Source organism: Myotis davidii, unplaced genomic scaffold (genome assembly GCF_000327345.1).
Source record: "Myotis davidii unplaced genomic scaffold, ASM32734v1 scaffold88, whole genome shotgun sequence".
Lineage (NCBI taxonomy): Eukaryota > Metazoa > Chordata > Mammalia > Chiroptera > Vespertilionidae > Myotis > Myotis davidii.
Window position 1 is genome coordinate 1,390,536 of NW_006300377.1, and position 17,244 is coordinate 1,407,779.

The window sequence follows — 17,244 nt, forward strand, 5'->3', positions numbered from 1 at the left end:
CGGAAACTCACCTGAGGACGGAAATACTCCCACCCCTGAGCTGGTACTTCCCCTACGGACTTGGGACCCGAATGCTGTTTTTTCCCCGCCCGCAACAGATGACTCCAGACGGGCCTCTGCTGGCGGTGCAGGCGGCCCTGAAGAAGTGCTTTCCTGTGGTGGAGGAGCAGCAGCGCCTGTGGCGGAGCAGCCTGAGCGACTGCCCGCCGCTCCTGGCCTCCCTCTGCAACCTGGCCGAGCAGCTGCGGGCGGCGCAGAACCTGCGCTTTGAGGACGTGCCGGCGCTGCGGGCCTTCCCGGGTTTGCAGGAGCGGCTGAGGCGCAAGCAGCTGGAGGCCGGGGACGCGGTCCTGGACCAGCTCGGAGAGCGGCTGTAAGGGAGGAGGCTCCTCCGCGCTCGTGGCGGGGGGATGCTGGGATCGGGTGTGCCATTGTCGCCGGGCTCCGCCGGGAAGGTGCTTCCTTCCTTACCGAGAGCCTGGCCTCGGGGGTGCCGCAGCCTTGCCTGCTTGGCCTCTGCTGCGGGGGCCCTCGGTCGGAAAACCATCTTCTGGCATTTATTTCCCTGGTCAGCGGCCAGGTGTGGCCGCGGTGGACTTAGGAGAAGTTTGAAAAGTAAAATAGAGAAGCAGCGGAGAACGCTTCGTAGGTGCCTTCTGTAGTTTTCTTGGGTAAAAAGCAACGAGGGACTGCGGTGGACCCTAGAACAATGCTTGGGGTTAGGGGTGACCTCCAGCGCCATGGAAAACCTCCGTAGAACTACCGTTGGCCCTCCCCATCCATGGATTCCCGCTGCAGAGTTCGCCCTCGAACAGCGCAGGTGGGAGCTGTGCTGGTCAATTGAAAACAACATCCCCATATAAGTAGACCTGCACGGTGAAAGCCCATATTGCTTACGGGTCAGTTGTATGTTGTGAGCTCGGAGGGTGTCAGAGCTGAGGGTGTTACAGACATGACTGCATAAAATCTTCTCAGCACCTCTGTGCCTTAACCTCATTTAATCCCATTTTGCAGGTGAGGAAACTGAGGCTCAAACAGATGGCCTCTGGTCTCACAGCTGGTAAATGGGTAGCGGGGGTTCTCACCCAAGTGTGCCTGAACCCCCACTTCGTTCTGCTGTACATTGGTGTCTCTGCACCAACCGTCAGCCCTTATTATGCCTCATGTTAGACACTACCTTAGTTACAGGTTATGGGGGTAGAGAAAAGACAGGGCAGGGCGCCTGTGGCCTTTCCTTGGCCAGAACCGAAGATGGGTCTAGTCACTATGGAGTATGGAGTATATGCCATAGACCAGTGGTTCTCAACCTTCCTAATGCCGCGATCCTTTAATATAGTTCGTCATGTTGTGGTAACCCCCAATTTCATTGTTACAAATTGAACATAATTAAAGCATAGTGATTAATGACAAAACAATATGTAATTATATATGTGTTTTCCAATGGTCTTAGGCGACCCCTGTGAAAGGGCCGTTCGACCCCCAAAGGGGTCGCGACCCACAGGTTGAGAACCGCTGCCATAGACTAATATGAAACTGTCGAAAAGGGGCACCTTCTTTGTATTCATTTGTACAAAATACATTTATTCACAAAGTTCTTGGCATCCCACTGGTGCTTAATAAATGTAAATTAAATTGGTACAACAATGAACCAGGTTTAATTCCTTAGTTGAGTAGAAGAGGTAGTCAGTTAAATATTATGTCATGGTCTATTCTAAGAGAATGAATTTTTATTTCAATTGTTTGCATATGTGCATGTGGATATCAGGCTCTTGTTTTAAGTATACATTAACTCTTTGCGGTCGTTTGTCTACTCTCAGCCACCAAAGCTTTTTTACCGTTCCAGTCGTATGTCTGCTCTCAGCCACCACAGCAAGGAACCGTACGAATCTTAACTCTATTCGTTCATGTATCAGTTCATAATTTCTCTGAAAGCTCTTAAGTGTCTAAGCGACCTTGTCACTAACCAAAACATTGCCCCGACAAATCGGAGATATCGAAACTCAATATAAACAAACGTGGTCGTTCCACACTCGCCATGCAAAACACTGTGGCGAGTCAGTCGCCTTTTGAGAGTGAAGAAATCGACAAGCTTCGGAGATACTTCGCAGAATTTCAAATAAAGCTTTACAAATTACGTTTAACTGTAATTAGGCATTCTTGCTTGTTAAGATATTTCAAAATAATACTCCAAAATGGCAAAAAGAAAGTTACCGAAAGAAGGGTACTGCGAATCTGAAAGTAACGATGAAGAGTTTTATTTTCGCACCTTGAATACTGACTCTGACATAGAAAGTGATAACATTTGTAGTGATTCTACTAGTAGTGACGTAGTTCCAAAAAAGAATTAATAAACCTTGTTTATCCTTCATAGTCTTGCATGTTATGTATCACTGCTCTTTCAATGGAAATTAATTCCGACCAGTACGACACCCATTTCCAAATTTAATAGGACCGCAAAGGGTTAAAATTATGGGTCATGGTCAAACATTTTTGAAAGCCACAACTCCAAGCTAAGGAATGCCTTGCCCCTTGGGAAGTTGTAAACGTTGCCTTGGTGGCTGGGCCCCTTGGAGTCGCCAATGGAGTAATAACAATATTAACCACAAGCCGGGAACTTCTCTCAGTATTTTATGTGCACTATTGCATTTAATCTTCACAATAACCCTTTTTTTTTCTTCAACAAGTGCTTGTCCTATGGCCAGTCTCAGTGTTCTAGGTACTTAGAATGCGCAGTGAGCAAAACAGACTAGCTTTATATGAGAAAGAAAAAGAAACTTTCCTAAGTCCACATTAGTCTGTGTGCACTGCAAGCCTAAACTTTCACCATTCAAGAATTTACTAGGATGGGGCTGGGTGACATATGGATAGTACTGGTTTGTTGCTTCAGTTGCCTCTTACTCCCTTTTCACATTCAAGTGTGAGCAGTTGCTTTTCTTTACAGCTTTGTGGCAGCCTCAGACAGGCCCCTTGCTCATTACTTTCATTGAGAGCCATGTAACTTATGTATCTTCTCCGTCTTTAAGTAAATTCTTAATTCTTGAGCCATCCCTACCTCCAAGGCACCGTCACCAATCTCCTTCCCAAGTGGGTGTCATTTGGAGGCAGTTTTTATTGGGACATTTGGCAATACCTGGAGACAGTATTGATTGTCACAGCTTGGAGAGCGTGGGAGCATGGTTTGGTCCTGCCGTCCAGTGGGTAGAGGCCAGGGATGATGCTAAACATCCTACAGGGCACAGGGCAGCTCCACCACAAAGAATGTGGTCCAAAATGTCTGTGCCAATGGTGAGGAACTCTGTCTTTTGCCTTTTTCATGATAATGCCTAATACTAGACCCTTTCCCCAGAGCTGCCCTCCTCAAGGTGCGTGACACTGTCAGCAGCCACGTGGGACAAGTGCTGCAGATCTATGAGCAGCATGCAGACGCAATCGGCATTGACGCTGTCCTGCAGGCTTCAGCGGTGAGCCCCTCTGTGGCTGACATGTTGGAATGGCTGCAAGATATTGAGAGACATTATCAAAGTTCGTATCCTTTGCACACATTTCAAATAGTATCCAGGGCTGTTGCAGGAAGTCTTTTTTTCTTTCTTTCTTTTTAATCCGTACCCGAGGTTAATTTTTCATTGATTTTTGTTTGTTTATTTATTTTCCCCCATTGATTTTTAGAGACAGGGAAAGACAGAGAGAAATATCGATGTGAGGGAAACACATCGATTGGTTGCCTTCTGCATAAGCCCCAACCAGGGCCTGGGCTGGGTAGGAGCCTGCAACAGAGGTACATGCCTTTGACCGGAATTGAACCCGGGACTCTTCTGTCCACAGGCTGATGCTCTATCCACTGAGCCAAACCAGCTAGGGCCCAGGAAGTCTTTTAATTTCATTTATCACAGGATTACAACATTCTATAGTATGGGTCAGTTCTCTTTGGTTCCTGAACTTGGGTTCTTCCTACAATTATTTCAACTCATTTATTGAGTAGCTACTACGTGCCAGGCCTTTTTCTAGTTTCTGGACGTTAAAAAGGAAAACATATAGAATGTCAGATGGTGATAAGTGCTATAGAGAGAAATACAGCAGAGAAAGTGAGGGGTGAGGGTGAGGTGGTGATTTTAAATAGGGTGGGCAGGGCAGGCCTCACTGAGAAAGTGACATCTGCGAGAAGCCATCAGTGCAAAGGCCCTGAAGTGAGAGAGTGCCTGAATGTTCAGGAAATGGCAAGGAAGCAGTGTGGTTAGAGCAGAGTGAAGAGGGGAAGCCTAACAGGAGCCGGGCTGGATCTTGCAGGGCCTTGAGGTCTGACAGGATCTTGGCTTTCACTTTGAATGAGATGGAAAGCTATGCGAAGGCTTTCACATAAGCAAACCTGTTTTTAACAAAACCACCCTGACTGTGTTCTGAGGAAGACTTGGGACGGTGTGGGGCAAGTGTAGAAGCGGAAAGATCATTTAGTTGGATGGCCTTTTTCTCTCGATTCTTGCCTGATCCACTGGCTTCAGTGTTTGAGTAGCTCCCAAATCCAAGCTTTCTTTAGATGCCTCCAACTGCATTGCTTATGGACCTGCACACTCAGGTTTAGAATTAAACTCCTCTATCTAGCCCTCACATTCTATTTCCTTTTCCTTTAGTCGTAGACTCAACCGTGTATAATCACCCACTCTGAAGACTTAAGCAGTCTCTTCCCCCTTTCCCTCTGTTTTCTTTTTCAATTGCAGCAGCAGCATGGGCAGTAGGAGCTGCAGCTGCAGCTAACATTACTGAGCACTTACTGTGTGCCAGGTACTGCTCTAAGCATGTTTACACAGCCACCTGTCAAATCCTTTTCATCTGTTTCCCTGGTGTGTTGTATATATTGTTTCTCTATCCTCATTGCCTCTTCCATGGTTTCTTACCTCTCACTTGGACTTTTAATCACATGCAGCCTCTTGCTCTGTCTCTGGCTTCTTTCCCTGTAAGCCATCCCCAGTGAGTGACCTCACCCCACATTTCTTCAGGAGGTCGAGTTCTGATCCTATTGCTTGTATAGGAGTTTTTAGTAGTTTCTGTTGGGAGGCGGGCAAAATGCAGAATCCCCACGCTGGGCTACAATGCTCTTTGTGTTCTGGCTCAACCACCTTTTCTCCTACTGGACACATAGTTCCATGCCAGCCACACTGGAAGGTGTACTTGTCCCTGAGTCCATCCCAGACGACCCCATTATCGTGCCTTTGCGTCTGCTTTTCCTGCCAGCTGGACTCTTCCTGGTGCCCTCTAAACTGGATGATTCATCCTGGGCACTGCCTCTGACTTTTACCTCATATGTCACTTAGATTCTTTCTCCTCAGTCTCTGGTGTTTCCACACCGTGGCCAGGTCCTGGACTGCAGGGCAGTGTTCCACTCCTCTGTCCCTGAGCGTAGAGCCACGTGAGTGAAGAGGTGCCCCGTGAAGCTTGGTAGCGTGGGCCAGTCCTGCAAGTGGGAAATTTCATGATAGCTGCACTTTCACTTCTATGCGCTCCCTAGCTCTCTCCAGGGTATTTTCCTCCTTCAATATATTTCCTTTTCTTTTTGAGCGATCCTTAACTTCCAGGAAGGTACCTGAAGAGAAAGTACCTCCTGTCCTCAATCGAATGGGGAGATTTGGCAGGAATCCAAGCTTTGCCCACAGCCTGGGACCGGATTTCGGAAGATGAACACCAAGACTTGGTACCAGGTACTGGTTGGCTTATTCCTTCATGTCTCCCTCTCCTCCGTTTGTCCCCGTGTCTCGCTTCCTTGGGAGGATCGTAGAGGTGCCCTCTCAGTGCCCCTGCCTCTTCTGTCCACCTGGAGAGGTGGTATGTCACGGCTCTCTCTTCCTATTCCAGACATCCTACTGAATGTTTCCTTCTCCCTGGAAGAGTAAGGAAGCCATGTGCTTATCTGGAGGTCAGAGGGACACAGTTGAAGACCAGCAGTGCCGCACTCTGCTATTTCTTAAGAAATATCGATATTGCCCTGACCGGTTTGGCTCAGTGGATAGAGCGTCGGTCTGCGGACTGAAGGGTCCTAGGTTCAATTCCGGTCAAGGGCATGTACCTTGGTTGCGGTCACATCCTCAGTAGGCGGTGTGTAGGAGGCAGCTGATCGATGTTTCTATCTCATGGATGTTTCTAACTCTGTATTGCTCTCCCTTCCTCTCTGTGAAAAATCAATAAAGTAAATTTTAAAAAAATCTTTAAAAAAAGAAAAGAAATGTCGATATTGTGACCGGACTTATTTGAAAAATGGCCTACAGCCTAAGGACTGGCTCTTGGGAGAATTGTTGGGGCTTCTCCCTGCCAGGTCACGGCTGAGGGTACCTGGGCCACACCTCGCTCTTTCCTAAGGCTCAGGGGAGTGGTGGAGGCAGAGAGATGCAAGAGAGACACTGAAGACACCCAGGTCAGAAGCAGGAAGGAAGGACAGATAGAGTGGCACCGCCATTGGCATCATCCAAAGCTCTGAGCCTGGTTGGCACCAAGTCCTGGTTTGGTGTATTTGTGTCCATACCTGATTCTTTGAAGAATAAGAAAGTGACTTTGATGATTTAAAGAAATAAGGGTGATGTTGATAGAAAACAGTAATTGTTTTCCAAGAGCAATATACTAGTAGCTTCTTATCAAGCCAGTTTCAATTCCCAGAGCCTACCACCAGGGGGAGGTGGTGCAGCATGAATGATTCTGAATGATGTCTGTTGCTTACCATGTGAGAGTGAGTACAGTAGGTCCTTGGGTTACATCTCCTATGGCGCGATGTAACGCGATTTTGTCGCCGTCGGAACCCACCTACGTAAGCACCTACGTCACTCACATGGAGCACATACACAGCAGTAATGAAGTGAAACAGTAAAAAAAATTTAAAAGAAAGATAACAATTCCTGACCTTTACTTGTGATAAATAAATAATAAAAAATATAAAGCACATATGTACGTACGTCGAAATGATGGAACTTTTTTTTTTTATAAATAAATGATGGCGACGTAACCACGAAACGACGCATGTCAAGTCCAATGTAACCGGAGGACTGCCTGTACTTGTCATAAAATGACAAATACTCTTCAAGCAATAGGACAGGACCAGAGCGACATAACCACGAAACGACTTTCGTGGAGTCTGATGTAACCCGAGGATTGCCTGTGACTGGGGATAGTGGGACTCCTAAAATGATGGGTTTTATGACCAATGCTGGCAACTGACTTGTCACATTCCTCTGATGTTGGAATAGCTGCAGGGGTGGGGGACCCCAGCCCAGAGTCAGTGACCAGGTCTTATGATGTGTTTAGTGACAGAGATGAAAAAGCACGAGGAAGGTTTACAGCTCAACCAGGGAACGATCCAAATCAGTGTTTCTCAAGCTTTAATGTGCATATAAGTCCCTGGTGTCTTGTTAATATTTAGACTTTGATTCTGTAGTTCAGGGGTGAGGTTCTAGATTCTGGATTTCTAACAAGGTTCCAGGTAATGTTGATGTTGATGATCCAGGGACAAGACAGTGGAAGAGATTTAAATTGTAATACAATAATAAAAGTGTGTCAGAGGTAAAAGCAGAATGCTGTGGGAGAAGAGAGGCGAGAACTCACTAGTGAGAAGACTTCACAGTGACACTTCAGTTGGGCTTGAGGCTCATCTTACCTGGGGCTAGGAGGGACTGAAGGCATTCCATGTACAGGGACGGGCTAAGCCAAGTCCTGTGTGCCAGGTGGTGTGCTTGTTGCTTTGTACAAAATACATGATTGAAAAGTTCTCCCCCAGTTACTCAGCCCCTTTCCTCGAGGCAGCCAGTGTTTAATGATTCTGGCATATCCTTCCAAAAATACTCTGCTTATATGAGTGCAGTGGTGGGCAACCTCTAAGACAGCCCGGAACAATCTCACGCCCGTGTACATCTCTTCCCCGTCAGTTTGGGCTGGACTTACAGGTTTGCTTCTACGGAATAGAATACTGCAGACATGGTGGGATGCCACTTCTGAAACTAAATTATGAAAAAAAGGCAGCTGGTGATGTCTTGGGTGATGTCTCCCACTCTCTTGGATCACTCATCCTGGGGGAAGTCAGCTGCGATGCTGGGGGCAACCTGTGGAGAGCCTGGGTGAGAGACTGAAGCCTGTCAGCAACCACCAGAGGGAGCTTGGAAGCAGATCCTCTCCTTCAGGTGAGACCACAGCCCCTGCTAACTGTTTGACTGCAGCCTCATGAGGACTTACGCCAGAGGCAAGCCGCTAAGCTGTGCCCAGATGCCTGACCCATGGAAACAGATAATAAAGGTCTCAAGTCATTATGTTTTGGGTTCCACAGCAATAGTTAACAAATACAACAAGCAAATATGTTTATGTGTCTTCTCCATAATTTTACACAAAAAGTAAAATATAGGTCTAGTTTTGTGCCTTGTTTTTTCTAAAGCAGTTGCAGAGTTTTCTGTTGTGTGGGCTTAACCATAATTTATTTCACTAGCCCCTGACTCGTGGACGAGTAGGCTGTCTGTAGTCTCAGTATCGGTTAGGTATCAGCAACCCTCCCTCCACTCCCACCCCTGCTCGGGGTGCTTTTTTTCAATTAGCTGCTCCCATCTCACCCACTCAGCCCCAATAAAGAAGAATTCTGTTGGTATTTTTACTGGAATCCTATTACATTTAGAAACTGAGTTAGAGAGAATCATCATAGTGGGAGTCCTTACACTCCTCCAGCCGTGCTGCTGGCTTTGGGTTGAGATAGCAAATGTGAGTTCTTTGCTGTTTCCCTCAGTTGGGAAAATAGGCTCTGAGTTCAGAACACATTTCCTGTCAGTGAGACAGTCTGTTGGGATGACATGAATTCAGGTTTCTTTCCTTCCTGTCTCTACCCCATCCCCATTTAGACATCAACCTCAAGACTGTTCTCTCAGGCAGAGTAGGGGTTTTTCAAAGTCAGTGGGATCCTAGCTCAGAGGAGGACTTCTCCCCACCCAAGGAGAGTCCAGGCTTTATAGTGATTGTATCATGTTTGATTTTAATCTGGTTGATAGGGGCTAGGAACCATCTGCGACTTGTTCAAGCATTAGGTGTTAATGATTCCTTCTTCCCCTGGAGGAGCAGGCTCAGGGGTGAGGGCGCATTGATAATCAGCTCGGGGAAGGCTTGCTGAATTGCAAGTGACCCAGACCTGGGTTCAAGTCTCAGCGCAAGTGACCTGGGGTGAGTCATTTCCCCTCCAAGTTTCGGTTTCTTCACCTGTATAATGAAGATGATGATATACATCCTCACAGGGTTGTACATTTTAAGTGAGAGGAGGTATGTGAGGGCTTTTGGTAAATTTATAAACATTTAAGGGGTTGAAATTCACTTGAGATTTATTGGTCACGTACCAAGTGCATAGCTCTGCTGTGGAACCGGTATGCTTGCGAGACGGTGTTTTCCGAGTGCGCATAGCTGGTCAGTGACTTGCCAGAATTTGCACCAGGGTTTTGTTGGTTCTGGTGAGGGGTCTTTCCCTTGCACCACTGTTTCCTCCTTGCCACAGAGGCAGAAGCATCCCTGACACCTCCTCAGCGGGGACAAGAGTTGGATTTCCTGAACACCCAGCCCTGCACGGGACATGGTTCCTCCAAACAGCAGAGGTAAGGGCAGCGCTGCCCCGTCTGGCGTGCCGGTGGCACAGGGCATCCAAGGTGCTGGGCAGCTGCAAGCTTGCCAGTTACCCTCCCTTCTGGTCCCCCGGCCGGGAGGGCTGGAGTGGATCCTGGGGCTGCCTGCCAGAGCCTTACACTTTTGCTCTTTATGCCAGGGGCTGGGAGGAGAGAGCCAGTGGGGGGGACGGGGGACGGGGAGGCTGCTGCTTCCAGGCACTCTCCCTCCCGTCATTCCTGGAAGGCTCCTTGGTTTCTACAGAGTGCCAAGGAAAGTCGATTTTTCTAAGCCCCCGAGATTCAGCCCAGTACGTGTGGGGAGGGCCTAGGTGTGTCAGCCTTCTTACCAAGTCCGCCTCGTTTTCTTTAAGAAATAATCTTATTCCTGAGAAAAAGCAGCAGCCCAGAGAGAGAGAGAGAGGGGGGACTGGCAGAGTAGCCACAAGCATTGCTCTTCTCTGGGAAGAAACTAGCCGTAGTAACTTCCTCATTGCCCGCTTCTTCCCTGTTGCTTCTCAACACCCAGCTCATCCTCAGGTCCAAAAGGCACATGAGCTGTCCACACCCCCACCTCCATGCGTTTGGAGTGGGGCAGGAACAACTTATGTATATGGCGCCTGCAGCCGGCCACATCTGCATTTACTCACTCAGAGGCCTCGTGTGCCCAGCACAGAACCGATTACCAGTGACACAAAGTTAAGTAAGAGAGGCTAACAGTTGAGTGGGCCAGACAGATCCACAAGCCCATGGTGTGCAGGGAATGCAGTGGCTGGAGAGTGACTGATCCTTTCTGTGGGTTTTTGTGGGAGGCAAGCAAAGGAAATGTAAGAGCGGGCCCCCAGCAACTTGATTTCAGTGAGAATCCTTCCCCTGGGCTGTACCAGAGGAAAGTGATGGGGGAGGGCGTCAGCCGGTCAGCCCGAGGGCCAGCCTGTGAGCTGGGAGCCACCCTCCGCGCTCGGCTCTGCTCTCCCGGTTCAGACGTGCGCAGTAGAACTCAATTTGCACAGAGGGCCCAGACTAATAAATCCTCCGCTCAATTGCAGTCCCCACAGTGCGTTTATAGGCAGCAGCTGACTTTTATCAGCTAGTTTGTTCTTTCATATAAGAGTTTTATGAGGGTCTCCTGAGCTGGCTCATAACGTGATGAAACGTCTGCAGAACGCAACCATAAATCCCCGGCACCTGCCAAGCCGAGGGTGCTGTTTTCCAGGCACATTTTGTCCAGCTGGCGGCTCTGTCCCCTTGCCCAGTTTGCATTTTTGCACTTGTCTCTTTAAACTTGGATTTGTTTTCCAACTCTCTGCGGCCTCTTTAAAGGCAACTGAGAAATGAGGGGCAGGAAAAAGGAACTAGAAAGTTACGTCTGTGCTAAAAATTACCCCTGGCTTATGTCGCCCTGAAAGCTGGTTTGGATCCTTCCTGTGCAAGGGAGACGTAAGGCTTCCCAGCCACATGAACCCCGGGGGGAGGTGGGGGAGAAGGGGGGCCTGAAGGACAGTGCCAGCCCAGCCTGTTCTTAATTCTTTGATTCTTTTCTGGGACATCACCTTTAGTACTTGCCAAAGGGCTCTGTCCTAGGTTGTCTGGTCTGTAAATTAAAGAAACCGCCCCAGAGGCCCTTTCCCCACGTGGTCTCCGAGCGGGACACCGTTCGCCAGCATTTCGAGCTCCCCCAGGCTGGAGATGAAGTTTAAATGCCCTCCCTCCCCCAAATAAGGAAGACCTGGACACTCAGGATGCTGGTTGGCCTGAGGTGTTCTGGTGACTTGGGAAAGCTGCAGACACCTCAGTGGAGCGGCTATCTGTTTAGGAAATGCTGGCTTAGTCACCTGTGTGTTGACAGGTTCTGTTTTGGTCAGGAGACCTCTAGATCAGAAGGAGACCCCTGTGGCTGCCCTTCATGTGGCCTCATCCTTTGCTCACTTTCCCTGGACCCCACTTTAGGGCGGCTTCATGGGCGTGTGACCTTCGCTTACAAGGGTCCCCAGCTTGGCCTAATGCTCTGCTGTCACCCTCTTGAAACTCTTCATAGTTTTTGAACAAGAGGCTGGGTCTTCATTTGCATAGGGCCCTGCGAATTATGTCTCTGGTCCTACTGCAAGTAGCTTCCCCAAAGCTGTAGACAGATCCTCTCTCCTCCCAAGGCCAAGTTCAGGCTGCACAACGCAGGTTACTTCGTTGTTGTTTTAGAAAGTTTTTATTGATTTTGGACAAAGAGGAAAGGAGAGGGGGAGAATGCGAGAGAGAAACATCAATCAGGTGTCTCCTGCACACCCTTACTGGGGATGGAGCCCGCAACCTGGGCATGTGCCCTGACTGGGAATCCAATCGGCAACCTTTTGGTACATGGGACGGCGCTCAACCCACTGAACCACACCAGCCAGGGCTTGTTTTTTTAATGAGGAATCTGGCCTTGCCCTACTCCCAAAGGCTCCTGTTACCCAGTCTTCTGGTTACAACCAATCTCTACCAATCTCTGCCACGTGACAGTGTCTCACTGCCCTGAAGAGCCCCTTCCAATACCAACTCCTCGCTCCTATCACCTTTCCGAAGAGACTCTGGTTAACGCACTCTACCGGAAGGAAGCGCCTGCTCCCGTGGAGGGGCTGGGGTCTAGGAGCTGGGCCGGGTGATGGAAGGGAAACAGGACAGGAGTGGACCCCACCCCAATGACAAAGAGCCACAGGCCAGACTAAGCGGAGCATCCCTCCCTCCCCAGCCCCGCCTGGCCCGGGCTCTCAGATCCACCCGGCATTGCCACACCAGCGGAAATGGTGGTTGCTGTCCCAGCCAAACCCTGGGCCAGTGGCGACAGACAGCCCCAACTGGGCCCAGCAACCACATCAAGGACACAGCTCCACCCTCCTATTTGTACCCCCTCCGACCTCAGGCTTCCCTGCCTCTCTCTTTCCCAGAGAACCCAGTTTATAACCTCTGCCTGGGGCTGGGGTCAACCACGGGTCTCCATGGCTGCCGCTGTGTGGTGAAGAAGGTTCTGGACAGGGAGGCGGGACATCTACTACTCACCCCTGTGACATCTGAGCAGGTGGCTTGACCTGTCTGGGCCCCAGGGTCTTCACTGAATAAGCAAACACAAAGTAGGGTGATAGACAACAGTTTCAACTTCATAAGGCCACTGCCAGTTAAAGTGGCTTAAAATACGTGAAAGAACCTTAAGCCCTGTCATACAAATTTAAGTAAATTTCCTCTGAGACTCAGCAGGATGCAATGGAAAGAACAATTTGGGAGCCACTATGAATAATGCTATAATTACTATTTATTGAGCAGTTTCTCTGCTTCATGCCCATGTCTAGTCTTTTTTAAAAAAGATTTTTAATTTTTTTTTGTTTTTTTTTTTTAGAGAGAGAGGAAGTGAGAGGAACATTGATGTAAGAGTGTGTGGGAACCCTAATCAGTACGCCAGATGTTCAAGGAAATTAGCCACATGCATGTGCAAGGCAATGACACAACTGTACGCACTGCGCAGGCGCATCTGTCTATAACCCGCATATTGACATCACTGTTTAGCAAGAAGCCTCTTGTGTCTAAGTTGGCATAAAGGTGTGTTACTGACCAGCTGGTGCGTGGCTGCTTTTAGGGCTACTTTGAAGAACTGATTGCCTAAGACAGGGGCGGGCAAACTTTTTGACTCGAGGGCCACAATGGGTTCTTAAGCTGGACCGGAGGGCCGGAACAAAAGCATGGATGGAGTGTTTGTGTGAACTAATATAAATTCAAAGTAAACATCATTACATAAAAGGGTACGGTCTTTTTTTTTCAATAGTTTTATTCATTTCAAACGGGCCGGATCCGGCCCGCGGGCCGTAGTTTGCCCCCGGCTGGTCTAAGAGCTCCTATAGTAGCAACAGCTACTTAGTCTGCAATAAAGCCTCTCCTATATGTCAATGACTTCTCATGTCATCTTCCAGTGCCCGGCGTCCAAGGAGGTCAAGTGCCCAGTAGAGGGGCTTGCGCCTAACAGTGAAATAGCAATTGGCTGTTTTCTGCACGCCCCCTATCAGGGAAGGAGCCACCAACCTTCTGGTGCATGAGGTGATGCCCAACCCACTGAGACACACTGGCCAGGGCTGTGTAGAGCTTTTCTGTCCGTTACAACAACCCTGCGAAGCAGATACTATTTCCCTAGTTTTACAGATAATGACAGTGATTCAGGAAGATCACGTAGCTGGTCTGAGATTTAAATGGTTGATGACTCTATCTAGCTCCAATCTACTGCACAGTCGTCTGAGACAGGGCTGGCTGGGTGTCCTCAGTCTAGTCACCTAAACCCTCGGAGTCCCATTTCCTCCTCTGTTCAATGAAGACCATCATCTCCTTGTGACAGCCTCTGGGGTGAAAGAGCCCCTGTGTGTAGACCCCTGGCACAGTGCTGGTGCACTTTCTCCCACTATCAGCCCTGGCCTCGAGAGCATCTTTGGGTTGGTGAGGACTGACTTCATGGGGGAGCCGTGGTTCCCTGAAGTGGGCAGAGGTTCTGGTGGCCACGCAGTGAGGGAAGCATTGCTCAGGTAGGCGCTAAGGTGTGTCATTTTCTGCGACACTTGGCTACACTTCAGAGGCCAGGCCAGGGATATGAGCCTCCGGCTTGCCCGGGGCAGTCTGGGGACCTGTCTCATTTCTATCTCTATCTACCGAAATCATCATTCTCAGCGAGTCGCCCAAGCCCCAGAATTCCTGGGCAGAAGAGCCGCCATACAGACGTGTGAGTGACCAGGTTTACCTGTGCAGGCTGCAGGGCCCATCGCTTGGATCCAAGGCCCCACGTGAGGAGGGAGGATGGTACCTCCCACCCACCAAGGACTGCAACCTAATAGCTTCCCCACCGCTGTCCCTGGGCGGCAGCCCGGCCCATTTACACCCTCGAAACTCCCGCCCAGTGGGGAGTGAAGAGTCTCTTCATCAGCGAGGATTTAGGAGTTTAAACCTCTGGTTGTTCTTGGCTGCAGTTGGCGTCTCTCGGGGAGCTTTATAAAGCATGGTGCCTGTGTCCACCCTAGAGTCTGACTTAATTGGCTAGGATGCAGGAATTTTAAAAGCACAGTCTCTCCCCAGTGGCTTTACTGTGCAGTAAAGGCTGAGAAAAACGCCTTATACAACTCGTTTGTTTGAGAGTCTTTTCTTGAGTGTCCACTGTGTATCATGCTGGGCTCCGAGGTAGACGGGGCTTCTGGATCTCAACACGTGAGGCTCACATCCTAGTGGGAGGGACACAGTATCGGCATAGGATGACCTGGGGAGGGGGGAGGGGCAGAGGAGGCTTGAGGAGGTGACATTTGTGCCGAGACTTAAATGAAGTGAAAGAGAGAAACATGTATCTGTTGGCACAGCAGTTCTCAAAGTGTGGTCTAGTGTGGTCTGGGGGCACCAGACCTTTCCAGGGACCTACGATGCTATCTGCTTCTGCTCTCATTCTCCCGCATGCACAGGGCGTTTGGAGGTGTCCTGTGAGGTGTGACGATGTCAGCACTCTGACAGCTAACGGGCATGTGCTTGTGTCGCTACTGTGTTAACATTCTCGGGTTTACCTTCTATTTTGGCAAATGTTGATAGATACAACCCACGTGAACACACATCCTTAGGGGTCCTCAAGTTTAAAGAGTGAAATGGAGTCATGGGACCAAAGAGTGGGAAACTGCTGATCTGGTGGAAGAGCCTTCCCGAGGAGGGGCGGGGGGACCAGCTTGGCGTGTTCAGAAAGGAGCAGAGGCAAGGGGACTGGAGTGGAGAGAGAGAGGGACCCGTGGCAGAGGAGGTGGCGGGAGGGCAGAGACCAGGCCGCCGGGACCTGCAGGGAGCACTCAGGCAGGAGGACCCCAGGCTTTCCAGGTGTGAGATGAAAGACGGAGCCAGGTCCAACCGGTGTGGCTCAGTGGTTTAGCATCGATGCAGGAACTAAGAGGTCACCATTTTGATTCCCGGTCAGGGGACATGCCCTGGTTGTGGGCTCGATCCCCTGTGGCGAGTGTGCAGGAGGCAGGCGATCAATGTTTCCCTCTCATCGAGGTTTCTATCTCTCTATCCCTCTCTCTCTCAAAATCAATAAGAGCTTTTTTTTTCTTTGCTTTTTTTATTAAAGACCAAACCAGGACAGCAGCAGGGGAGATGGATAGAAGTCTGTTCTGGGGATATTTGGAAGGTAGAGTCAACAGGACAGGTGATCAATCGAAGACAGGGAGGAGGGCTCCAGGCTGCTGGCCATTCACCAAAGTGGGGGACACAGGAGCTGAATGAGTTTTAGGGTGGGTGGCAGCAGACAATGTGGGAAGTGTCAGGGGTGGGCATCCCGCTGGCTTCTGGAATAGACGGGTTTGGATGGCAGGGCCACAGTGACCATCAGAGCTTTGAGAGAAGCTGCACAGAGGAGAAAGAGCATCTGAGGAACGTCGCTGGGGAACCCAACCTGCACACCATGGCCCAGGCTGATGTCATAGAGGGTCAGGAGGTGCAGAAGGTCCTGGGGGCTGGGAGTCAAGGAAGGCTACGGTCTCAGGCAGGGAGGATGTTCTGGGGTGATGTGTGTGCAGAGGAGCCCTACAGGCCATGACCTCTATAGGAAGAGTTTCTTGCCCCCGGGGGGTAGGGGGGGTGGGGGAGGGCACTGGTTTGCATTGGGATGAAGGGTAAAAAAGATGAAGATGTGGAAGTGATGCATGCAGACAGAATTTCAAGAGGAAAAGGAAGAGCCCTGGCCAATTGCTCAGTGGTTAGAGCATTGGCCCTGGGAACAATGGATCGCGAGTTTGATTCTGATCAAGAGCATGTACTTTGTACATCGGTTGCAGGCTCGATCCCCAGCCCAGGTCCGGATGCGTGTGGAAGGCAACCGATCGATGTGTCTCTCTTACCTCAATGTTTCTCTCTCTCTGTCTCTCCCCCTCCTTTCCACTCTCTAAAAATCAATGGGGTAGCCCAGCCGGCATGGCTCAGTGGTTGAGCGTTGACCTATAAACCAAGAGGTCACAGTTCGATTCCTAGTCAGGGCCCATGCCTGGGTTGCAGGCTCATTCCCCAGTGTGGGGCATGCAGGAGGCAGCAGATCAATGACTCTCTCTCATTGATGTTTCTCTCTCTTTCTCCCTCTCCTTTCCTCTCTGAAATATATATATATATTTTTAAAAAATCAATGGGGTAAAAAAAAATATCCTCGAGTGAGGATTAACAACAACAAAGAGGGAAAGGAAGGAAATAGCTTGAAGGAAGTGCAGAGGGGTTTTTAGATGGAGGAGTCGGAACCTTTTGTGTAGGCTGAGAGGGGAACCTTTTGAGTTCCTTAGCAGTCTGAGCTTGGTGGCAGCACGTCCCAGAGCACAGGTGAGCAGCTGCTTAGGCCAGGAGAGGGAAGGACAGAAACAGTTACAGGGATTTTGAGGGGAGGGTTACAAGCAGAGGGGTGCCATCTGGATGGCAGGTGGGAGGCAAGGTGGTTTGCTCGGGAGGGACCAGGGAGTGGAGGTTTGAAGGGAGAGGGATGGTTTGGATGGCCACTAAGCATGCTGGTGAGGGAGCTTCTGGGCGCATCAGCAAGCCTGGGCCGGGCCTTCTCTGCCCCTGCACCCAGAGTGGACCTTGAGGGCTCAGGAAACACCAAAGGCATTGGCTTCAGGCTGTGATTCCCTTCAAA

The 17,244-nt window shown here is 49.7% G+C and overlaps 1 protein-coding gene across 3 annotated transcripts in view; it reads left to right on the forward strand.

The window, feature by feature from the left end:
* The window catches only part of LOC102760805 (chromosome unknown open reading frame, human C1orf109), a 6,366-nt gene extending 325 nt beyond the window's left edge, over positions 1-6,041 (forward strand). For 2 of the 3 annotated variants that reach the window (XM_015572852.1, XM_006777272.2), the window contains exons 2-5: positions 99-373; positions 3,347-3,526; positions 5,572-5,690; positions 5,845-6,041. In XM_015572852.1, coding sequence (XP_015428338.1) covers positions 99-373; positions 3,347-3,526; positions 5,572-5,690; positions 5,845-5,882 — 612 coding nt within the window. In that variant the 3' untranslated portion in view covers positions 5,883-6,041. Of the gene's footprint in view, positions 1-6; positions 374-3,346; positions 3,527-5,571; positions 5,691-5,844 lie in introns of those variants that run through there. The other variant, XM_006777271.2, reaches the window with a different exon arrangement.
* The last annotated feature ends 11,203 nt before the right edge of the window (positions 6,042-17,244 follow it).